Here is a 25398-nt window from a genome sequence, read left to right on the forward strand (position 1 = left end):
CAACAAAGCAAAATCAAAATGGCATCCCTTAGTGGGGTTAACCCCACTTCTAAATGACAAGATTTTTTATTTTTTTTTACCTGGGATTAAAGGGAGTGTTTAGATGTTAAGATTACATTTACTTCTTATTCTCCTAGCTATTTCCCTATAGTGGTTAGAAACCATCAATTATGATTTTAATTATAATTTAATTATGATTTCTTTGAGGCAAAAATAAAGACAGAATTCAGTTAGCAATTTTTGACTGAAGAACACCATAGAATTTGCTTTGTGGATTTTAGATGAAATTATTAAAAGTCCCATGAAATTAAAATAAAGTATTTAGACGTTAGTATCAGTATTGTTTGTTTAAGATATCTACAAGCTAGTGTGCTACAAAACAGTGACAAAATTCATGTTTAGGAGATACAGTTTAAAACTGATATAAACATGTCAAGCTTGTAGTGTTTGTCACTTCGGCCTAAATGGATCAACGGTTTTATTCTCGTCACTTCATACTACAGTTTCTCATGAAATCATAACCGATCAACTGCTTTCTAGGATCTGACATGCCCCACACCCTTCAAGACACTTCTCATTTGCTTTTCATTTGATGCACTTGAGCTCAACCCCTCTCACCGGCAGAACAAAATGCTATTTACCTTTTTTTTTAAAAAAAAGGGGGATTAGCTATACTACGCCCCATCCTCTCGTGTTTTGGTAGAGATTGTCAAACATCGAATAAAAAGGCACATTTCAAAGCACTTCACAGGGCCTTTAAAACCCATAAAGACTTAAAGATCTGGAAATATATATATTTTTAATAGATTTGTTTAAATTGTTGTCAGATTGAAAAAGCTTTACAATTAAAATTATACATATATGATGCCATATGGGCGTTAATGGTCATTTTGAAGTGTCACCCATTGTAATTGTAAATATGGATATTTTGATTATTAAAAGCTTGGACAGAAATAACAGCTATTTAACAAATATTATACAGCTGAATGGTAAGGTTACACATACTGGTTTATTGATCCAAAGAATGTCAGCACTGTCTGTCAGTGTTTCGTCTGGCCCAAAGTCAGTCATAGGCTGGGCCTCGACCCGCGAGCTCTGCTTCCTCTTCAGCATGCTTGGGCTCGCTGTGCTATAGAGAGAGTGGATCTGAAAGACAAAAGCACATCCACCACAAATGCTAACTTGAACCACGCATCAGCCAGAGCTCAAATCCTGTTTGTAGCAGTTAGGTTTATTGCTTATTGAATGCTACCTCTGTTTAATATGTGTTTGGAGCAATTCAATTACAGAATGAAATATTAAAAGAAGATAAGCAATTTACTTTAGCAAAACCTTGACGCTAATTGAATGGAATGAAAATAAAACACCTCAGAAGAAGCATCGTGTCACAGAAACATCTAGTAACAGTATCATGCAAACAGATTTGAGCTGTGTGTTCATTGTGGCTGTACAAACGATATGAGGACACAGAGCTTTGTATGGTACCAGACAATATGTGTTGTAGTGTTGCACAGCCACCGTTAAACACAATCAAGCGTATGATGTACATAAAACACAGACTGTCGACTACACAGAAATACGGACTTACCTTGTGCAAAGATCACACTGGATCTTCAACGCAAAACAGACGACAGACTACTGGCACTAGAGCCACTCTAACCGAAGACAATAATTAAAAAAACATGGATATCACACACTCACTGAAACAAAGCGCACATACCAACGGGAAAAGTAAAGCTGAAATTGCTCCAGCACTGCACATAACATGCGATCAGGCATACCCTGTAAATAACACACAACAGTTAGTCAACATGGCATATGGTGTACCTAACGGGTACAATTATATCGACAAATAATGTCCACCACGTCAGACAAGGCATATATGCAACACTGAGTGGCGGAGTCATGGACGGATGGGATCGTGGGACCAGGTTACTCACGGTCAGGCTCCTCATTGGTGCATTCATCCCCGGCATAGACAGGAACTGAATTCAGTACGAAAGACAGCTGATGGGGGCCTGTTGAGTTGAGGCCTGTCCTGCAAGAACACCATTAGCCTTTAATGCTTGTTTATGAAAAGAGTCCGGCCAATGAAAGCTGCATCGCACAACAGCTGAAAGCCTGACCTTTACATGTGATATCAACACAAAAGCAACAAATCCACATCAACCAACTGTCATGTCCAGTAAGGTCAGGCAGGCCTTCTTGCGTCAAACATCATACAACATGATGAAGAGCTTTTGTGGACTCGGTAAACATTTCAAAGTCAGATGTAGCATAAAATACACAACCTCAAGGTCATTCCAAGGTCAGCTGGAAACAATAGCAAGATTTATAACGTGATTCCTGTTTGCCAGTAATAAAAAATATAAGATACAAGTCTACAAAAGAAAGCTGCATCTTAATAGTTCTTACATTTATGTCAAGAACAAACTGGTCTGCCTACAACAGCTTCTATGTAGTCACAGGCAATTTGCAAAGTAATTGCTACAGTTAGCATATGTTGACAGATAGCGGTTTGAAGACAAGTGAAAACAAAATTACATGGTATAAGTGCAGTAATGTAGGAGTAAGTTGCAGAAGACTACAATTAGTTTCACTTTTTCAGAAAGGACTATTTGCTTAAAGGCAGGATGCAATCACCAAACGCTTTAATGGTGGCTGTTGTCGAGAGTTTTTAGGCTCGCTTGTCACAAAAGCAGTTTACGTTTTTGATTACATTGTAAAGAGAAGGATAATTATTCCTACAAAGGCCTCTGTTACAAAACATAGAGCAGAAAACACAGCACATCTAATCAGACTGAATACTAAGTCTAACTTGATATTTTCATTGCATTTGTTTGGAACTACAAACATTCTAAAAACTCAAAATTAAATAAAAGTAACATTTCTCTGAGGAGCTATCACTTATGTTTAGCTAAATCAACTAAATGCATCAAATGTATAAGAGTCAAAGACGAAACTTCCAATTTTGCCATCCTAACCGAATTACTAAATATTAATTAATTCATTCATTTTCTTGTCGTCTTAGTCCCTTTATTAGTCAGGGATCACCACAGCGGAATGAACCACCAACTTATCCAGCATATGTTTTACGTGGCAGATCCCCTTCCAGCTGCAACCCATCACTGGAAAACACCCATACACACTCATTCATATATTACGACTAATTAAGCTTTTCCAATTAACCTATAGCGCATTTCTTTGGACTAATGGGGGAAAGCGGAGCCCCCAGAGGAAACCCACGTGAACACAGGGAAAACATGCAAACTCCACACAGAAATGACCAAGGCTCGAATCAGCAACTTTTTTGCTGTGAGGTGATTGTGCTACCCACTGCACCACCGTGATGTCCCCTAAATATTATATACAAAGAAAGTATAATAATTGTAAGTAAAGTATGTTAATGATTGAAATATCTTTTGTGTAAATAAAGATTACATATAAAGGTATTGACTACATACAGTTAATGTTTCAGAATTTAGTGTTTATGTAAAAAGAAAAATATTCTGACTATAGGGCTGCAAAATAAATCGTTTCTTCATCGATATTCTAAATGTGCGAGTCCGCAATAGTCACATCCCAGGGATTATAGTTGACCAGACATTACAGTTAGCAACATTGTGGAGGTCACGCCAATAACCTAGTATTTAAGTGCACTGACAGATAGCACCATGGTGCTCACTGCGACCTGAGTTCGATTCCCCGCTAAACGTTTTTTGTAGGGACGCTCTGACCGATTGGCTGGAGATCGGTCTCACATTTTTTGACTCGATCGATACTCGCCATTCTGGACGATCTCATGAACCGATCGTAGTTGTTTTAAAAAAGATAAAATACCATGGTAATCATGGAGATGAGAGTGAATTGGCAAGAGAACAGATTATGAGAGGCACAGTAATGTTCTAAGCTTTATATTTGTTAGGTTAGATGAATAGTACAGTAAAGATATCTCAAGTGCACATTTCTGTACCTCTATTCGAGTGATCGAATTGCTGTGAGGCTGTTCGGAGGAGCTGCAGTCACAGATGTGCTCGTTGGAGAGCAAAATATTGGAATGGTCTTGCATGTATTTAGGCTTTTTTACAAATATAAACACTGAAAGTTCTGTGTTTTTGACTATTTTATATTTTATTTTCTGTAAAGCTGCTTCTGACCATGTCCACAAAAAACGGTTAAAGGAGACATGTACTGTATAAAGGATTATATGGAACATTCTTCATTTATTCTCTTTGATAAGGGGAGATCTCCACTTAAGTGTCATACTTTGAGGGAAAATGTGCCTAATGCATTATAAAGCTTAAAGCATCAGAATCGGTGTTCGGTATCAGCTGATCACCATGACAAGGAATCGGTACTCAGAATAGGCTGCAAAAAACCTGTTTGGAGCATCCCTAGTTTTTTGCCGACCCTTCCCCTCTCTCTGCTCCCTATATGTTCCTGTCTGTAACCTCCACCGTCTTATGCAAATTATAGGTGATAAACCCATAAAAATTCAAAACAATGTGCAGTAATTTCAAACTTTAACCTGATGGAGTATATGCTAACTTGTACATTATTCAAACAGAAGATGGCGCCAAACAATCAAAAACACAAATCTGACAGAAACTGAAACAGCTGATGGACTATACACTAATATGTGTAACATCAAAAACCGCAGTGAAACAGACAATCAGATAAATGCAAATGCAGATGTAAGTAAATAAATGTAAACCTGAAATAAATTTAACCTTAGACTGAAAGTTTATTATTTGCATGTGTTTTTATGTTTATTTGGGAAAAAATAAATTAAACTTTTGTAGCTTAAAGGTTAATTGTACATTTGTACTTAATTAAAACGGTATAGTGTTATTTTTATTATTATTATACAGTGATTATTTAATTTCTGCTTCTGAAGACTGTTTGACTCCTTAGAAAATCATAAATCATAGTTTATTTGCTCCTTTTGTCTATTGTATTTAACTATGCTTATCATTTTTAAATGGTATTTTATGCAGATGCTCTCCCCTTCACAATCAACCCAATCGATCAAGTCATCTGGGGAAATTGCATTTATATCGCAATATATATATTATATGCATACAACTCTAATTCTGACATGTACTTACATAAAAAAGTAATATAACTTAGCGTATTTAATTTTCATTTTAAAAATGTCTTGCTGACGAATGGGTAGTACCTTTTACTACCCTTTTACTAAACAAATCATTATTATTATTATTCTCCACAGGTCTGAGTAGTTGGTTTTTAATTTGTTGTTACACTCAATGGCATTTTGATAGTGAGCATCTTCTATAAATCATGGTAAACATATAAGTAACATTGGCTAAACCTAAAGGAGATGGTTCATTCCACTGTGGCGACCTCTGATAAATCAGGGACTAGGTTGAAGGAAAATAAATTAATGAATAAACCTAAAGTTCTGAAAAACTAAGACTGAAACAACATTCCCAACAACTCTGAAACCTTACAACAGCAATTACAATAAAAAAAGCCTGTCATTTTAGAATCTAACACAGAGATACAGTAAAATTATTAAAAATGTATTCAAGGCAAATCATCTGTTGTGCTTAGATGTCTTGCTTACATTTTACACTTGTAAAAACAAAACTCCCTGAAAATCAATCCCAGGGAGCAAATGTTGTTTATGGCACTGGTTGCTGTAAATCCCTAAGGGGAATCCCTAAAATTAAATCAATAAAGTATTTATTTTTCTCTATCTGCTTCCTTTTCACATTTAGTCTTTTTCAGCCCTGCATTTTTGCCATCATCCACCTAGACACTTTCCAAAATCCTCAAAATCACTATCATTAATCTAGGGCTGATCCAAATAACGCCGTATGACTATGCGATTAAACACCCTCTGCTTACCTACACAGCTATTCATTACTAGACCTCCATTTTAGCTGGCTACCGTCAAAACCACCCTTCTTCAATGATTATAAAACTAAAACATGCTAAACAAACTGACTCGAGATGATGGCAGTATAACTGGCACACCGGAACACAGTGACATCAGCCATAATACATGAGCATCATACAGGGAGATTCCTCCTGCTGCTGCAGCGTTACCATGACAACAGATGAGAGCAGGGCTGCTGCTTTAGCTCCGGCTAAACAAGCTCTTTCACAAAAACACACGAATTACATAAGACATAAAGGCATGTCGATGATGACACTGCTCGCATTAGTGCCTAAATTTATCACAAGCATAACAAAAATGGGTTTCAATCTGTGACAGCGCTGTATTTTCGAACAAAGGCCTTTTAGCTGCGCAGTCGGAGCAATACACTTCCTGGTAGACATGCAAACAAGACGGATACAACTAAATACGTCTCTTATATGACACTTTAATCGCGTTCATATGTCGAAACGACAGCAAAAAACGCCGCGTGACTTACCGGTTCTTGAAGTATGTCCTTTAATGCGCCGTGTAGTCCATGACTCGTTGCATTGAGCTCGAGCTTCAGTCACAGCAGCCGCGCGACAGATGCGCATCGGACGCGCGTGACCCATTACAGCACAGCGCGCAGGATGAGATCCCGCAGGCCTTTAGATGTGTATTATCAGCACTGGTTTAAACAAAACTGTCATCATTATAATGAATATACGCAAATGACAAAAGATGATGTTTATTTGATTTAATTATTTTAAAAATATTTATTATTTTAGAAAGCACCATTGTAATCCTTCCGATTTTGCCCTTAATTAAATGTAACAACTTTACAATTATAATCGGAAGAATAATTGTTATTTAAATAAGACCGGAAAATTAGCAATAATAGTGCTTAAACTAAATGAAGTCACCAGAATACTAATAAGAATAAATAAACAAACTCTTTATACTTATTCATTATATAATCTATATGAATTTAACTGTTATGACAAAAGTTTTTTTTTCCCCTAAATATCAAGGATATCGGCACTGTCACGTTTTAAATGACTTTAATTATACAAATTCGCTTTTAATTGATGATTCTAAACTCATTTTTATTCAGCTATTTAGTCATATTTAGTGCAATTGTTATTTTATTCTATTTCATAAATAGTTCTGTTCCGCACTGTTTAACTGGTTACGTGATTTAGCATTTAATCATTTCGATCGGCTCCAGCATAAACTATGAGCATCCATCAGTTACAACAGGGCGGCATGTTTTGTGTTTGTGCTCATATTGAAACTGTTACTTTCAAAGTCTGCGCGTCCGCAGTGCCTGTCTATAATGAGCATCACTTGATGCTCGTATCCAAAGATGCGATTTAAAAGAATAGTCCACCTCAAAAAAAGAAATATACTTAATTTTTACTCTCAAGTGTTTCCAATCTTTTATGCACTTCTTTGTTCTGTTGAACAGTACCGGTATCTAGCCAATCACAGTCATAGATGTTAAGCATGTGAACACAATGGTGTATCAGGTGTTAAAGTACCCACTTAACAGCTTTTTTTTTTTTTTGGTCAAAGAAATATACAAAGTACACACACTCAAAAAAAAGGTATAGCTGTCACTGGGGTAGTACCTTTTTGAAAGGTACATATTTATACTTAGAGGGTATTGGTACCTTAAAGGTATATATTAGTTCCTAAAATTTTTAAAGGTACTATTATGTAATCTTGAGGTATTAATATGGACCCTTTAAGTACAATTATTTAAAAAAAAAAAAGGTACCATCCCAGTGACAGCTCTTGTACCTTTATTTCTGAGAGTGCATGCATAAACAAGCATGAAGTAATACAATTATAACATTATGCAAACACAAAGATTGAAAAAAGCAACATGTGGTAATGACAAATTTATATTCTTTAATAATTGGTTCAGTAAAGGAGTGATGGACAGTGATGGTAATTTATTTACTTACTCTGATTTTACTGTGAGCTATACTCTGCCCATATCTAAAAAAGAATTTAATATCATTTGTAAGGCCATCTCCGCTGAAATCTATGTTTCATTGATTACTGTTTGTTCCCCTAGTCCTGATTCTACTCTTGTTGCATTCTTTTATTTCTTATTAGAACAACCTTTTTGATTATATTAAATGGTCGTATGTTATGTTTGGTCAATCCAGCAGAATTTAAAAAAATAAAATAAAATTAAAGAAATATCTTTTTTAATTATTCACAGGTTTTTTCCAGTTTAACAGTTTTTACAAAAATTAAAAAATGACATTGGCATCTCTTGCTCTTTCTGTGAGTCTTCTTCTGAATCTGATGCTTATTTGTTTTGGGAATGTCCCTTTGTTAAATCGTTCTGGTCTGATGTGAATTCTCTAATTGTCCTAAAGGTTTGGTAGGATTTTTCTTTAAGCTACAGACATGTTGCTTTGGCTAAAAATAAAAAAGTAAGTAAATAAATAGATAAAAATAAGTAAAACATTTTATTTTTAAGTTTATACAATAGCTATAGAGTACAAAATTCGCTGAAAAAAGTAACTATTTTTGTACCTTTATCATCTGACAAAGTACAAAATTCGCTGAAAAAAAATAACTACTTTAGTACCTTTATCATTTGACAAAGTACTAAGTGATTAAGCCATAATAGCAAGTTCATCAATAAAGTGTAAAATAGAAGGGGGCGTTTTAGTTACATTATATTTAACTTATTTACAGCAAAAAGGGTTTATTTGACTATTAGCGCAAGAAATTCGGTCATGTACTGTACATGATGAGCCCAAAATAACTGAGTAAATGCAATTATATAGAAAATATGATTACACTATTACCTCAATATCAAATGTTAATCTTGGGAAGCTCTTTAGTTTACGGGAGAATTGAATAAGAAATGTAACTTTTTCTTATTTTTCCAATTACTGTGAATGAAAATCTTTAAAAATAAAATGACGTCTGAGCAGAACCAATCAACAGTACACAAATGCTGGGAAATTTAAGGTAATATGATTAAAGCTCGATTTTTTTTAAAGCGTATTGAATTTTTCTGCTTTTATTTCTAAAATTTTTCAAAACATTTAGTTTTTATTTTCTGTCAAATGTGGTATGTGGCAAAAGAGAAATAAACCGGCATCGTCACCTTAGAACTATGAGGTTCTATCTGACATTTTTGTCAATTTTGTCATTGACTAATTCCTATTAAGTGGCAACTTATAAAGACATTGTATCAATGCCTCCTTTAGTCCTTTCTGTGATAAATGTCCCGACCAGAAGTTTGGATCTGGATTTCGGAATGAGGTCTGTGTCATCTTATCCAAAATAATTGAATATCCTGTACCAGTTAATCCTTCCGTTCTATTACTGTGCGGTGATTTTTTCGTTGAACCTTATCAAGCTACAAAAAGCTGGCTGGCTGGCTTAACTTCTGCTAAAAAGTACTAGCCCAACATTGGCTGCCTCCACATAATTTGGACATGTGCAAGTGGTTGATACAACTTCAGGACATTATAATGTTGGAGTTATCCACAGCGAGAGTGAACTTGGTACAAATGAATAGATTAAAGATCTGGACTTCAGCTGCTGACAAAATCTCCTTGTTTATTGCACTAAGAAATGATCAGGATCCAGAATGATTGCCTTGCTTTGTATAATTGATATTTGATACTTATTCTGTTTTCGTTTTTATGTTAACTACTATTCATTGGATACCCCAGTTTCAAGAGACCGCAGGGGAGAGGGGTGGGATATTTGAATTGATGTTTCATTATAAGTTTTTTCAGCCTCTGTGTTTTGTTAACATTGAATAAAAAAATAAAAATAAATAAATAAAAAAAAAATATATATATATATATATATATATATGTATATATATATATATATGTATGTATATATATATATATATATATATATATATATATATATATATATATATATATATATATATATATATATATGTATATATATATATATATATATATATATATATATATATATATATATATATATATATGTGTGTGTGTGTGTGTGTGTATATATATATATATATATATATATATATATATATATATATATATATATATATATATATATATATATATATATATATATATATATATAAAATTAAATGACAACTTATTTACATTATATGGGATGTTTTTTGAGTTATTTGAGTTATTTTTTGAGTTATTATTTTAAAAACAAATGTTACACACATACTGTTTGCTATATGGAAATCAAAAACTTTGGCGCTTAATATCTCAAAGTCATTCAGAATGGAGATAGAACCTTATAATTCCAAGGTGGCGAAATGTATTTCTGAAAGTTTCTGAAATATCTAAAAATTTGGTGTGTGACTTACACTAGCATTAGAATATTTAAATGAATTAGATCAAATATTGCTCCCACAGATAAAATATGTTTCCACAGCAATAAAAGACACTTGCTGCTTTCAAAATCTGACCAGGAGAAGGTATCTCCGGAGACAGGAAGTTAAACCCAATTTGAATTTGGATGTGCCTTGATGCCTTCCCAAACTGAAATCCTGCCTCCAACTCTAGCATTTTACAGCTTTCTGACACAGCCTGTGTGTTCATTTGAAAATCTGTCAAAGCATTCAATTATAATGTAAATCTCTTGCATAAACTACAGACTGAAGAGGAAACAAAACCTCATGGTGTACAATACCATTAATCTGTATTAATATTAGATCCTTTGAATAAAATGATTCAGTTTTAATTAACTTCTGATGTTATATGACTTGGCACATTGTAAATACTGTATGAAATTACATTTTCTTTACACTTACACTTATTTAAACTTTACATTTATTATTTTAGTCAATGGTTTTATCTGAAGAAACATAGATGAAGAAAAAAGTGGGAAATAAGCAGGAAATTTGAGAACGGTCTGAATGCAAACCTGGTGCAGGTACAATCTCAGCTAGATGTAATGCTTTTTAATGGGTGCCCCACCACTAACCATACCCCTCACATTGAGTGCATTGTGTCTGACGTTGCATTGCTGAGAGATGCAATCTCAGTCTGCATCATAAAGGTTGCATTCAGATACAATTTAGAAATGTTAGTAATTAAAACCTTTAAACATAGCCTAGAATAAATACAAGCTATATTAGGGAAGCATGAAAGAAACAGGGTGTGTAGAGTTTTTGTTTTATTTTCTTTTTTCAGAATTTTCATCTGTCTATTATCAGGGATTCAACATTTCGAATGAGATTGGAAAGATCATACCACCTGCAAGGGATAGTAAATAAAATATTTCTGGAATGTGATTAACCAAGACTCCTGCACTATTTGCCATTTTAGATAAAATGGTTAAGCAATATTGTAATTAAGATGCATATATATGTCTATTATGCTTAATACAATATTCATTCACTCATTTTTCTTCGGCTTAGTCCCTTTATTCATCAGGGGTTGCCACAGCGGAATGAACCGGCAATTTATCCTGCATATTTTTTACACTGCGGATGCCCTTCCATCTGCAACCCAGCACTGGGGAAACATCCAGACACACTCATTCACACACATACACTATACTACTACAGTTAATTTAGTTTAATCAATTCACCTATAGCGCATGTCTTTGGACTGTGGGGGAAACCGGAGCACCCTGAGGAAACCCACATCAACACGGGTAGAACATGCAAACTCCAAACAGAAATGCCAGCTGACCCAGCCGAGGATCGAACCAGCAACCTACTTGCTGTGAGGTGACAGCGCTACCCATTGAGCCACTATGTCAATATATTATTTAATATTTTTACTTCAAGTGGGCCATATTTGTTTGTAGGTAGATTTGTTGGTTTATATAAAGGATCGCATACATTGAACTACAGCACAGTAGACGGTTTTTTTAAAAAAAACAACATGTTTGTAGTTAAACAAACAAACAAACAAATAAATAAATAAATAATAAAAGTGACTTTAAGATCAAGAGTGTTCTGCAATAGATATTTGAATCATTATAAATTGTTGAAAACCTCATTGAAATACTCTTTTACAAATTATTTAATAATCATCTGCATCTTATCAATATTTCCTGTTCTACGTCCATATAATTATAACCCCTTTTAAAGTTACAAAACTTTTTTCTTAGCCAGCTGTGAGAGAGGAGAAAAGGACACCAATGCTAAGATACAGAAAGCTAAACCTTCAATCATCTGTATGAACAACTGTTTTGAATTATAGTGACCAAGTTTTCTTTTCTGGCACTTTATCTCTTACTGCTGCCTTTGTACAGAGAGTCCCCGCTAATCAAAGGCATTCATATGGAGTGCGCTGTTGGCCTCTGAAACGTCGGAGCTAGATTTGGCCAGCCCGTTCTCCCTCTGTTTTGGAAAGTGGAAATTCCTGAAGGCACTTCACTTCAGGTTTCTGGTGGGGATCTAAACATGCATGCAGAGACTTTGGTGAACTCCGTCTTAGTTTCTTTGCTTTTCATCTTGCTCTCTGCCATTCGAGGAAGTTTACAGCAGTCGCTAAGGTGAGTTTAAGCTGTGTTGTTTTCTTAAACCAATTTGGCTTTTCCACTCTATAACCACATTTTGCTGACAGACTGGATTTGCAGTCACAGCTAAAGAACTAGTTCAAGGCTTGTAGGCTTATATTTAAACTATTCCGTTTTTCCACCTATTTAGCTATGGTTGCAGCAATGTTTTAGTTGTCTTACTTGGTGCTTCAAGTCAGATTTTACAGTACATAATACAGCAGCATAAACTTAAAAAAAAGAAAAGTGATGTTTTTTTTCTTGTTATGGTTTTTGATTTTGAAATTGCATGATTGTTATTTTGCACAAATAACTTAAGCAGTTTAAACATAGCAGGTGCACACTGACCATTATACAAGCATGTGCGTACCATAATGCATGTTTACTGTATGCTCACATTGCGCTGCACATAATCAAAGACAGAGACCGCAATCAGAAAGTTAAAATGCTTTTGTGGCTGACAAAACTTTTCCATGTAAGTATACAGTAACCATACCAAGCCCCTGAATAGTGCAACGGGGAAAAAAGTATTTTTATTACCCTGTAATGTGAGAAAGGCCAACTGCAGAGACGAGAAGCAGGAGTGGTATGTAAGAACGCTACCAAATGAAACATTTTTCACAGGGGAACTCTGGTGGGAAAATAATAAACAGTGGAGTCAGTCTGCCGTTTGTTTTCTGTAGGTTTGTAATGACATTCTTGTTCTTGCATTTTCTGTTTAGTTCATTTGCCAGATACTATTTTGTTAAGTTGCTATATTATATTATATTATATTATATTATATTATATTATATTATATTATATTATATTATATTATATTATATTATATTATGGGTGATGAGGTGGTGCAGTAGGTAGTGCTGTCACCTCACAGCAAGAAGGTCGCTGGTTTGAGCTTCGGCTGGGTCAGTTGGCATTTCTGTGTGGAGTTTGCATGTTCTCCCTGCGTTCGCGTGGGTTTCCTCCGGGTGCTCCGGTTTCCCCCACAGTCCAAAGACATGTGGTATAGGTGAATTGGTTAAGCTAAATTGTCCGTAGTGTATTTGTGTAAATGGATGTTTCCCAGTGATGGGTTGCAGCTGGAAAGGCATCCAATGCATAAAAACATGCTGGATAAGTTGGCAGTTCATTCCGCTGTGGCGATCCCAGATTGATAAAGGGACTAAGCTGAAAAGAAAATGATTGAATGAATATTATATTATATTATATTATATTATATTATATTATATTATATTATATTATATTATATTATATTATATTATATTATATAAGGACAAATCAGGCGATGCGGTAGCGCAGTGGGTAGCATGTTCGCCTCACAGCAAGAAGGTCGCTGGTTCCAAAGACATGTGGTATAGGGGGAATTGAGTAGGTTAAATTGTCTGTAGTGTGTGTGTGGATGTTTTCCAGTAATGGGTTGCAGCTGGAAAGGCATCCACTGCTTAAAACATATGCAGGATAAGCTGGTGGTTCATTCTGCCGTGGCGACCCCTGATTAATAAAGGGTCTAAGCCGAAAAGAAAATGAATGAATAAAAGAACAAATCAGCTGACCGACTAGATTGCACAACTTTTGAAATGTTTTGGTCATTCTACAGTCCCAGTCTTGAGCATCTGCGCTCACAAATAGTGGTCTCACCCATTCAAAAGCCACCATGTGTTTATTATTTTTTATCTTTTGAGGCATATGTAATTTAATATTTAAGAAAAAGGCCCACATTGGCTTTTCCTACTGCAGCAAATGTACTTTATACATCATCTGAAAAATAAATAGGCTTTCTGATTATGTATGGTTTGTTGGGATAGGACAATATTTGTCTAAGGTACAACTTTTTGAAAATCTGGTCTGAGGTACGAAAAACTGAGGTTTCAAAAAATGCAAATACTGAGAAATACATATTTAAATGTGTCTAATTCAAAAGCTTAGCTATGCACATTACTAATAAAAAAGTTGTAGCATGTTTAAAGTATGAATGTTGTAAAATATCTGCATAGAACATGATTTTTACTTAGTATTCCAATTATTTTTGAAATAAATGAATATGGGGACCAGGGTCACATATTCCAAATGTTCCCCACAGTCCAAAGACATGCACTATAGGTGAATTGTATAAACTAAATCCACCGTAGTGTATGTGTGTGAATGAGAGTGAATGGATGTTTACCAGTACTGGGTTACAGCAGGAAGGCGATCCCTGATAAATTAGAAGCTGAAAGAAAATGAAAGAATATTATATTATATTATATTATATTATATTATATTATATTATATTATATTATATTATATTATATTATATTATATTATATTATACATTTAGATCAGTCATATTTTTATGTACAGAGACTATAAAGGGATTGCTTATAGCCTATGACTCATGGTTCCTTTTACACAGAAGCAGTGTTTTCCACATGACGGTAGTTATTTTATCATTTATCTCTCAGGACTATTTAACTTTAAATATTAACTCATAACCTTACAAGAAAATACTGACAGGAAATCCTCCAAAATATAATCCTCAGAAAAATATTTTTCCTCTAGATAGTGAGAGGGAGTCTGGTTGTCATTACTATTGGAAGGGAGCCTTGCAAACCACCACCCACCCATCCACCATCTGGCATATGTTCACCTACAGGGGAAGAACAGGGGTTTGATGTGGAAGGCAAAGGTCGCAGAGGTGACTGAATGCGTTTGTGTCTTGCAGGCAGGTGGGTGGAGAGTGTAAGATCTCTCCTGAATCATCGCTGAGGCGCTGTCGGACCTCCGACGGCTTGATCTGTAGCGGGAGAGGCACATGCGAGTGTGGAATCTGCATATGCCAGGTCACAGAACCAGGAACGTTCTATGGACCGCGGTGTGAATGCCACGACTGGGTCTGTCCTACATATGATGGAAAGACCTGTGGGGGTAAGAGATGTTGAAGTATCTCCCAACACCCTATTCCTTGTCAATAAGTCATGTGGAAAAGTTAGAACACCCTATGAATTTTTTCAATGCCAGGAAAAAAAAGGTCTGATCATTGAAAGGTTTTATATACAGTTGAAGACAGAATTATTAGCCCTACCTGTATATATTTTCCACAATTTCTGCTTAATAGAATGAAGATTTTTTTCAACACATTTCTAAACATTTTTCTAATAACGTTTCTAATAACAGATTTTACTACAGGCTTATATAGGTTGATTAGGTTAACTAGGCAAGTTAAGTAAATTAGGCAAATGATTGTAAAGGAATATTATAATAATATATAATAATATTGACCTCAAAATGGTTTTTAAAAAAATCAAAAACTGCTTTTACTCTAGCTGAATTAAATCAGAATGATTTCTCCAAAAGAAAAAATATTAAAAGGAAATACTGTGAAAAAAAATCTTTGCTCTGTTGAACATCATTTGGGAAATAATTGAAAAAAAAAATTGACAGGAGGGTTAATAATTTTTTCTTCAACTGTAATTAGAAAAATAAACATCAGATTAACAACAACATATTTCATTAACAAAAATAAATAATGTATTCCTTATCAAATACCTTAACTGACCGTCAGTATATGTTTTAGCAGTTTGTTGGTCTGGAGCCTTCAGGTGTGTATTATCTTAATGCCCATCCGGCAGTGGCGATGATGATCCTAAGCACACCAACAACAGAACAGCTGAAAAAAGGTGTTGCAATAGTCCAGTCAAAGTCAAGACCTAATCCCCTAAAATTCTGCAGTGAGAGAAAACTTCCCAGAATGATCTAAGAGGCTGTAAAAAATATCTGTTAAATAACAGTTTTTGTATTTTGTGATTCACAAGTGGTTTCCATTTATTTACGATTGTGAATTACTGTACATTATGGGAGCTTAATCTCTGCTCTGTTAAGTTCTGATGTTAAGAATTCAACTCTACATTTTAACAGTGTCTTTTATTGACATTTTAGTAGCTTAAACTTTGAAATAATATAATGGATAAGAAATAATAGATAGAGAAATAAGTCTGTAAATAACAGTAATGTACAGGAAAAAAAACTTTTGCACCATATTTTACAACACCAACCCAGACAATATATCACTTTAAACTATTAAAAATGTAAGTAAAACTCACTTTTACAAACTTTCTAGGTTAAAAGTTGTTGGAAGAAATATTATGGTCCTCCCGTAATGCAATTCAAAAGTACCGTATAAACAAATAGGGAAAAATAAATAAAAACATGAAATCAAAAATATGGAAAACTGGAAATTTTGAATATTTTTTACAGTATAGCTATGTTTCCATCCACCTATTTGTATGCACATTTTAGAATATCTCATAAAATGTGCTTAAAAGAGTCACCAAGATGCACATAACTTTTGAAAATGAGCTTAAAAAACTCAATCACACAACTGAGTAAGATAAACTTTTTATCCCATAAGAAAAAATGTGCATAGATGATGATGAAAACATGAATACTAAATATATATATTCAAACATGCGCATCAATCTAGTCATGTAACTTTGTTTAGGAGATCATATGATGATAAAATGAGTGCGGTGAAATGGCAATAGTGGACAAATCAGCTGAGTGACCACATTGCACAACATTTGAAATGTTATTTTGGTCATCAAGTCAATCATCAAAGTGGTTCAGTATTATTAACTTCCAGAACTGTCTTGAGTGTCTGGACTTCCAAAGAGTGATCTCACCCCTTCAAAACTTTTTGTCTTCTAAGGCCCACAGTGGCCTTTTTTATTATTATTTTCTTTTAGATATTTGCCACCAGTTTATCAGGAAGCAATTATTTTCTTCTATATGAGTCATTGGAAGGAAAAGGTGCATTATTTTTTATTGGATATTGCAATTTTGCAATCTACATTTTTGGCTAGAAACATACAGTAGCTAAAGATCTGGTCGTACAGAAAATGATTAAGTTATTGCTACTAAAAGTGGTTCTACACCATAGGCTGACCAAAGTTTGTCACCTAAGGTTTTTCTTTCATGGCTTTATATTTGTTAATTAAATAATGACACATTGTGAGATGTCATGTGATGTTGTTCATCTGAGGTTTTATCTGACTTTATATAGACCATGATGCCCTGAAAGAAAAAAAAAAACAACAGCATGAAATATAGTAGAGTGTCCTAACTTTGAATGTTGTTTTCAATGTCAGGTGTCTTCTGTTAAAAAAAAAAAAAAAGGTTTTGCAGACATGTGCAAGACACACATCCAGCTTGAGTCAATGCCTTTGATGTTCCATCCAATATTGTGTCATTAGCTACAAGGTCTAATTTGAATTTCACAGTGCCTGTATTCAGACTAAGACAGGCGCTTTCAAAAGAGCCTGTTTGGATGCCATGTTGTTCAGCAGCAACCCTCTATTTTCACAGATTTTGTAGAAGCTGCTTCAAAGGATCTTTTTCACCGATACTTCCTTTACTGTGTCGAATGTCAATTCAGTATTTCCACTGGATGGTGAGTGTTTGCAAAATTTGTTGCGAGTCCATTGAAATCCATTAGAAAAGCCTCCTGAAAAACCTGACATCCAAACCCTCGGCTGACAGGTTCATGACCCCTTGATGGCTTCTAAGCATTTTATAATTACAAGAACACAATTTTGTCAGGTGCTAGTCTCAAGATATTTACACTCCAGAGAAAGCAACTGTGACCATCCACTTTTTCGAGCTGTCTTGGTTCTGGAAGTATTATTCTCCTACGGGTTATTCAATAAAAAGTTCAAAGCCATGAACCAAACTAACAGTTTATATATTGTTAGATTTTGCTGTATTTGGCTTAACCGTTCTTGGGTGGCTCGCCAATGTATTAGATTACTCTAATACATAAAAAAGTAAGCTGACCAAAGTTCTTACGGAGAAAAGACTTTATTGAAGACAATCAATAGTGCAGTTCCTCAGCAGTGATGTTAACCCGTCGGTCTTCAAGTAACTTAACCCAAAGTACTGTCTGTGAGACAGTACTTTATATTAGCATCAAACAAACCATTCTGTTTACGAGGCTCAGCAGGACCCTCTTCAGATGTTTCAGCTGTTGTTTTGTTAATACCCATTGAGATTGTAAAAGGGTCATTTAGTTCACACCTATCAGTTTGTGGGGGTCGAGGCACAGGTCACCCCATCATATCACATAAGAGTTTAATCAATGTAAATGCAACTGAACTAAAATGGACATAATCTTTCAATCCCTCCTCTGATCATATTTGATCATAAAACAAGTTAATCATGTATACAGCAATCTGCAATACAGGCTATATAACTTAAAGTGACAGAATAAAAAGGCATGGTGAAGCTTGCATTTCCTTAAATGCCTGAGTCCATTTCTGTTTGAAGTTGTGATGTTGTGGAAGTAGCGGATGTGGTTGTGTTCTGTGAATGTTCAGGTGTGTTCATCTAGGTGTCTGGTGTTGTGTGTCTCTGGTCATTCTCTGGAACATCGGAACACCTGCAATCACACAAAAAGAGAAAAGGGAAACGTATCTTGCCCAAAAAAAGATTTTAGAGAAATTGTCAAACTGCCTATAGAAACTATAGAAACTGTCCCTATTTAATATTGACAGGACACTACAGTGTTTATCAGTGGTGGTTTATGTCTTCATCCTCAGGCGACAAGCTAGAGCCTAAAAACTCTAGTCTCGCCATATCTGGACTCTGAAAAACACTACTGTCATCTATCCCTCGTCTCTAGGCAAACTCACGTTGATCCATTTATCAAGTCCCTGAACTTTATTTATTGAATCAGATACTAAAACCTTCTCATATGAGTTCTCACACCTAGATTTTAATGGTAATATCTGAGGTTGTCGTATCTTTACCCATTTTCTGGGCTCTAAACTATGGCCCCTCTTCAGAGGTGACAAAACTTTATTATTGTCCTCATGTACTGCCAGGCTGAGTCTTGCTTTGTATTGGACAAGGCTGTCAGATGTCAGATTTTCTGTGGACATGGGCTGGCTTGGGGCATGTTCAAAAGGGCATAGTCTGTTTCCATCCATACTGCATTGGTTGCCATCACGCAGTTCTTTTGCATCGTCCATCAGCATTTCTTTTGTTGAGTTTTCATTTGCAGTCTGCTTTCTGTCTAAGACTGATCGGTGGTCTTGCTGAAGCTGTCTTAATGCCGCTGTATGTTCACCTCTCTCCTTTACGGCTTGTTTGGCAACACCATCTACTAGGACATCAAACTTGTCTTCATCTGTTGAGACTTCTGTGTCAGCTTTTATATTACTGTTTGCATACACATTCAGTTCATCAGCTTCTGGAAAAGACGTCACTAGCTGGTGCTGCAGAGAGAGGTTCTTCAGTTTCCCTGCGGCTGTACAGCATTTAGCAGAGTCTGTTTTTGTTGTATTGTTAGCTGCTGAAACTGCTTGAACAGGTGGTCATCATCCTTGCTTTGATGTTTTAAACTGAGCTTGCACTCACGGGCCCAGTGTCCTTCTTCATTGCAATTTCTGCATCTTCCTTTAGTTCGTAGTTTTGAGTATCCCATATACTCACGTTCTTTTTGCTCATCCTCAATTCTTCTGTTCTTGTAAAACAAACTTTCCGATTGCAAAGATCTAAGTCTGACATCTTGTGCTCTCTCCAGTTTAGCTGACCATTCAACAATCTGGATGAAAGTTGTTACAGTGCTGTCCCAGTCATCATACCTGATTTTAAGATCTTTAGAAATCTCAGGATTGAGTCCATTGACAAATGCTGTTTTCAGGGGAATTCCAGTGTCTTTGTCAAGATCTTCACTTGTATTCAGACCAGAATGTTCCGTCCATATTTGTCTGAAGCGTTCTTCAAACTCTGCAACACTTTCTCCAGTTTTCTGCATGCATGAGGTAATTCTTGCCCAATTGACCTCTGCAGGTTTCAGTTCAAACAAGAAGTTTTTTATGGCTTCCCATCCATCCTCTATGTTTTCTTGTGATTCACCAATCCTTCTTTCAACACTTTCTGTAAGTCTCTTTTGGTCACTGTCTCTTAGGGTGACATTAAGAATCATCACACCGTCTAGTGGATGTAAAATGTAGATTTTCTGCAGTCGTTGAAGAAACTGCCAAACCTTTCGTGGTTGTTTGTATACATCTGGCAGCTCTTTTGACCATTTGTCAACTTGCTCTGGAGTAGCTGGATGGTATGTCCTGTATGGAACATACTTCTTTACCACTTTTGTCACAGTGCGAGTTCGTCTCTCTCCATTGTCTTCATAGCCCTCCTCATTGTCAATTTCAACGTTAGTCCTTCTGTGTTTGACAATCACAGGAGCTAATCTAATCTTTGAGTTCACTGGGTCATGAACACAGGTGTTGATGGAAAGATCAGCCTCACTGTCAACAAAGCTGCTCGAAGATCTTGATTCCAGCTGTTTAGAGATCAAATTCAATAGCTTGTTGTTTTCCTTTTCCAGTCTTTCTTTATCCTTCTTTAAGTTTTGCAATTGTTCAGCCAGTGCTCGAACTTTAGCTTTCTCCGCTTTGTTCTCACGTTCCAATCTGTCAATCTCACACTTATGCTCATGTTGAAGAATTTGCTTAACCAAAATCACAGACAATCCATCCTTCTTGGTGGTTGTGCATAAGCGCTGTGTCTTTCCATAAGCCCTTTTAATGTCCGGCAATGCCCATAATCCACTCTCTGAGTGCTTGATGCTGTACTTCTTGCATACATCATCACGACACTTCCTCAGTCCCAGCCTTTTGTCCAAATATTTATTCAGATTTTCCAACATCTGATCAATGGTAACACATGGAGGTTCTGTTCCATGCTTTTCTGTTGTTGTTCTCAGGGTAGCTCCATTAGCATAGTTTCTTGCAGACTCAGCCATGGGAAGTACAGGACAGTGCCCTCAGAGGTGTGAAACAGAACAAAAGGTGTTAGAGCTATCAAAGGTGCTTATTCCAATTTAAATTCACAGCAGTCTGTTAAACCATTACAAATACATAGACAGATTCAACATTTGTTTCAAAGCTAAAATAGTGGCTATTAAATTAGCACTTTCGTTCTTTCAGTCCCAAATCTTATTTGGCTTCTAACAATCTTTGAACAAATGTATTAAACTATTACTTCTACAATCTCTACAATCCCAACAGAGAATGTGTCAAGCTTTGCTTCTGCATTCTTAGTGATTTGACCAGAATTATTTTTTCACAGTTTCTACAATCTTCAAAGCAAGAATCAAGCCTAAAATTGTCTGAAAGCTTCTGTCTAATAACAATTCTTTCTGAGCATTATCTTAGAAGGCTAAGTAACTTTCTTTAGGATTTGTCCCTAATACAATGTACTTAAATCTTACTGTATCCTTAAACCTAAGGCAAACAGCTTACAGTTTTATGCCATCATATTTTAACACAGTTAGAATTTTCAAAATTCCAATACTGGCTACTGAATTAGCCCACAGTCAAGAATTCCTAATTCTCGCAGCAATATCAGTCGCAAACCATTTATGTTTGCTTTATATGGCTCATAACCATCTTTGGAAAAATAAGCTAAACTGTTATTTTTCAATCTCTACAATCACAGCTGAGAATGGACCAAGCTCTGCTTCTGCATAATCTTAGTGATTGGACCAGAATGATTATTTAACAGTTCATGCAAACTCTAGAAAACGAACCAAACCTACAATGTTTTAAGATTTCTATCACAGAAGGCTCTGTTACCTTCGAAATTAAAATAGTGGCTACTGAATTAGCACCCAGTCAACATCAACATCAGTCCCAAACTATTTTACGGCTCCTACAGTCCCCTGGGGAAATGGACCAAATTATTTTCAACAATTCCTACAATCTCCAAGAGAAAGGACCAAATTGTTTAAATAATTCCTACAAGTACCCTGAGAATGGACTAAGCCTAAAATTTCCACTGCTCTTTCAAAATCTTTTGATAAATGGACCAAATTGTTTCTTTAACAATTTCTGCAAATATCGAGAAAAAGCCTGAAATTTCAGCAATACTATCACTGTAGTTTATTACTGCACTACATATACAGGTAGATCTGCTTACTTTAATGGTTACTTATAAAAGATGTTTCTTTTAAGGGTTCTTTAAGAGAGCTGATAAGTTTCACTCACCAAACTAGGATCTTTGAGATGAGATCCAGTTGATTAAAATAAAGTGTGTCCACAGATACAATATGTAGATCCAGGACTCGTCCACAAACAAAATCTGTTTATCTTCTGCTTTAACTGTAGATTCTCCAAGATTCTTCAGTTCATTTCTTGTTGCAGTTGATGAGTTTTCCTCTTTTCAGTCTCTCCTGGCTGGCTCGCCAAATTGTTAGATTTTGCTGTATTTGGCTTAACCGTTCTTGGGTGGCTCGCCAATGTATTAGATTACTCTAATACATAAAAAAGTAAGCTGACCAAAGTTCTTACGGAGAAAAGACTTTATTGAAGACAATCAATAGTGCAGTTCCTCAGCAGTGATGTTAACCCGTCGGTCTTCAAGTAACTTAACCCAAAGTACTGTCTGTGAGGCAGTACTTTATATTAGCATCAAACAAACCATTCTGTTTACGAGGCTCAGCAGGACCCTCTTCAGATGTTTCAGCTGTTGTTTTGTTAATACCCATTGAGATTGTAAAAGGGTCATTTAGTTCACACCTATCAGTTTGTGGGGGTCGAGGCACAGGTCACCCCATCATATCACATAAGAGTTTAATCAATGTAAATGCAACTGAACTAAAATGGACATAATCTTTCAATATAAACTGGAAGAAATTGATAGCATGAATTGGAGTGGGCAGTATGTGGCTCTTTGCTACAGTTTCTATAGCAGTGCTGTGCTTCATTTATCTTGGATGTTGGAGTGAGGATTCATATCATACCTTAGTCGAAAACAATATGAAAAAAAAAAAAACGGAATTAAAAAAAACATAAAAATTGAGTTTGTTGCACTAGTAATAACGATGAAATATTGATTTTGCCTGCATATGTTATTTTCACTCTAAGGGCTCTATTTTAATGATCTAGGCGCAAAGTCTAAAGCGCATGACGCAAAAGGATTAAGAGAGTGTCTGAATCTACTTTTGCTATTTTAAGCACGGAAAAATATTGTATTATATTTGTAAGTGGAAAAAACGAATACTGCACTAGCGAGAAAACGGTTAAACAAACCATCTGCACTAGGATAAAGAATGAGCCCTCTCCATTCTGCCTCTTTACTTTCTTTTTACTTTACTCCTTTCCTTTCATGGAGTAAAGAAACGGTCGAAACTTACTCTATGAAGAGATCCAGTAGCCTGACTATTTAATTTAGTTTGTTAAACGCAAAGATTTGTTTAAAAACTATTTATAAATTCATTTCTAATGTCCTTTCCCAGTGTTGGGTTGCGGCTAAGCCAAAAATAAAAAGAATGAATGAATGAGTTCTAATTTCCAGCGAAAGAAAAAATGAACAATAATAACGAAGTTATTGCTATTCTTATGCCCCAGATGGTGATGCATACATCTCCAAAACTCAACAGATGGACACACCTCCAAAGGCGCATAACTCTTGCATAGCTCTGTGCTGGACTATAGACCAGCTTTTAGTTGCAGACTATTTCAGTTCCCAAAAAACAGAGCATCAAAAGTGTGCCAACAATGCTCACCTCCTTTTTAGACCGGAACACACGAGTTCACAATGTGGTGCAAAACATGAAAATTAGTGTTGCCATCATTTGATATGCTTTGAATGAATCAAGAAAAAAATTGTAGGTGAGGGTGCCGCGGACCAAAGTGAAGAGCGGAAGGTAGAGGGGTGGTTGGTCAAGATTCACAGACAAAATTGAAGAGAGTCGCGAAAGAAAGTGAAGAGCGGGGTGGGGCGGGGGCACATGTGAAGAGGGGGATCAGTAAAATGAGGTGCATCTATCTATCTATCTATCTATCTATCTATCTATCTATCTATCTATCTATCTATCTATCTATCTATCTATCTATCTATCTATCTATCTATCTGTCAATCTATCTATCTATCTATCTGTCTGTCTGTCTGTCTGTCTGTCTGTCTGTCTGTCTATGAAATTTATTTATCTTTAATTTGATCTATTGTCCCAAACAAACAACTTGATAACTTCAAAGCAAATAATCAGTGTCTCCAAATCAGTTTTAAGGAAAATGAGCAGGGCTCCACATAGCTGAAATGTGAGCTGACATTTCTGTACTGATTTTTATACTCTCTAAAACAACAATCCATCTGACAAACTTTGAACAAAAACACCTGTGTATTTCTGTTCCACCTTCAGTTTTTGATCTGTAGAAACGAGACACAGAGGACCACTAATAGAGATACGTGAAGCTGGCAAGAAAGATTTATTTGCGCAGGCATGTTGCGAGCCAGCAAAGAGCTCATTAGTTTTGAACCATCTGATAATAGTGTTCTCTCATGGTTGCGTATTCTGAAAATGGAGGACCAACTTTTATATTTTTCATAAAAGCTATATTTACTGTGTACCTCTGACAAAATAGCCAACATCTCATCCTTTAACAAGAAGTGTTTTTTCAGAGTTGGTTTGGCAGTTTGGGTTGTTGTAGTACTATGAAAGGATTCTGATATTGTCCAATTGTTTCATCCCTTCAATGTAATTGAAGATTTAGAACAACATCAAGACATATTTATACCAAAAATGCAGCGAGAAAATCCATTTGTGTTCTGTTCAGTACTGTTGACCATTACACAAAGATATCTCAGGCTTTTCAGTCTTGTCATTTCAGTCGACATACATTTAGGGACGCTTATGTGCTCCACTTTCAAACCCACCACCAGCTCTTCTGTAAAGCATATGGTATTCCCTGACAATAAGCATAATTTTTTTGCCTCACCACTTTCTTCCTTTCCTTTTTTAATAATTTTATTTCTCATTACAGGATCTGCATGATAAGTAGAGCATTTAATGAGAAATTTATGTTCTGACTTAAAAAGAAAAAAGCTGTCTGGTCTCTGGAGAGCTACGTTTTGTCAGGGAGACTCCATAAATCATTTTGCCTTAAAACACCTGTTTTTGCTGAACAACGAACAGATAAACACGGCTTGATCCTGATGATAAGACTTCAAACTAGATCTTACAAACCTTAGGG

At 35.6% G+C, this 25398-nt stretch overlaps 4 protein-coding genes across 14 annotated transcripts in view; 2 read left to right on the forward strand and 2 right to left on the reverse strand.

The window, feature by feature from the left end:
* The window catches only part of clybl (citrate lyase beta like), a 760714-nt gene that overhangs the window by 573204 nt on the left and 162112 nt on the right, over positions 1–25398 (forward strand). The window lies entirely within an intron of this gene.
* The window catches only part of nalcn (sodium leak channel, non-selective), a 192014-nt gene that overhangs the window by 151981 nt on the left and 14635 nt on the right, over positions 1–25398 (reverse strand). For 3 of the 9 annotated variants that reach the window (XM_087266409.1, XM_087266407.1, XM_087266413.1), the window contains exons 1-4: positions 6402–6509; positions 1941–2033; positions 1721–1782; positions 1006–1146 (exon numbers count right to left, since the gene is read on the reverse strand). In XM_087266409.1, the coding sequence (XP_087122535.1) occupies positions 1006–1146; positions 1721–1762 (183 nt within the window). In that variant the 5' untranslated portion in view covers positions 1763–1782; positions 1941–2033; positions 6402–6509. Of the gene's footprint in view, positions 1–1005; positions 1147–1701; positions 1783–1940; positions 2039–6401; positions 6573–14549; positions 14595–15011; positions 15282–15910; positions 16008–25398 lie in introns of those variants that run through there. The other 6 variants (XM_087266412.1, XM_087266411.1, XM_087266408.1 and 3 more) reach the window with 5 other exon arrangements.
* The window catches only part of itgbl1 (integrin, beta-like 1), an 81188-nt gene continuing 68052 nt past the window's right edge, over positions 12263–25398 (forward strand). For all 3 annotated transcript variants that reach the window (XM_087266537.1, NM_001441588.2, NM_001024072.3), the window contains 2 exon segments: positions 12263–12382; positions 15087–15289. In XM_087266537.1, coding sequence (XP_087122663.1) covers positions 12291–12382; positions 15087–15289 — 295 coding nt within the window. In that variant the 5' untranslated portion in view covers positions 12263–12290.
* On the reverse strand, positions 18202–22797 carry LOC147835336 (uncharacterized). Its single transcript, XM_087267990.1, has 2 exons — positions 18508–22797; positions 18202–18281 (listed from the first exon to the last, which is right to left on the reverse strand). Exon 1 carries the CDS (start codon positions 21165–21167, stop codon positions 19650–19652), a length of 1518 nt encoding a protein of 505 aa, XP_087124116.1. The 5' UTR covers positions 21168–22797; the 3' UTR covers positions 18202–18281; positions 18508–19649.

Source organism: Danio rerio, chromosome 9 (genome assembly GCF_052040795.2).
Source record: "Danio rerio strain M-AB ecotype USA chromosome 9, GRCz13ab, whole genome shotgun sequence".
Classification (NCBI taxonomy): Eukaryota; Metazoa; Chordata; class Actinopteri; order Cypriniformes; family Danionidae; genus Danio; species Danio rerio.

Coding starts and splice junctions, on each gene's coding strand:
- LOC147835336 (XM_087267990.1), bottom strand. CDS start 21,167: ATGGCTGAGTCTGCAAGAAACTATGCTAATGGAGCTACCCTGAGAACA.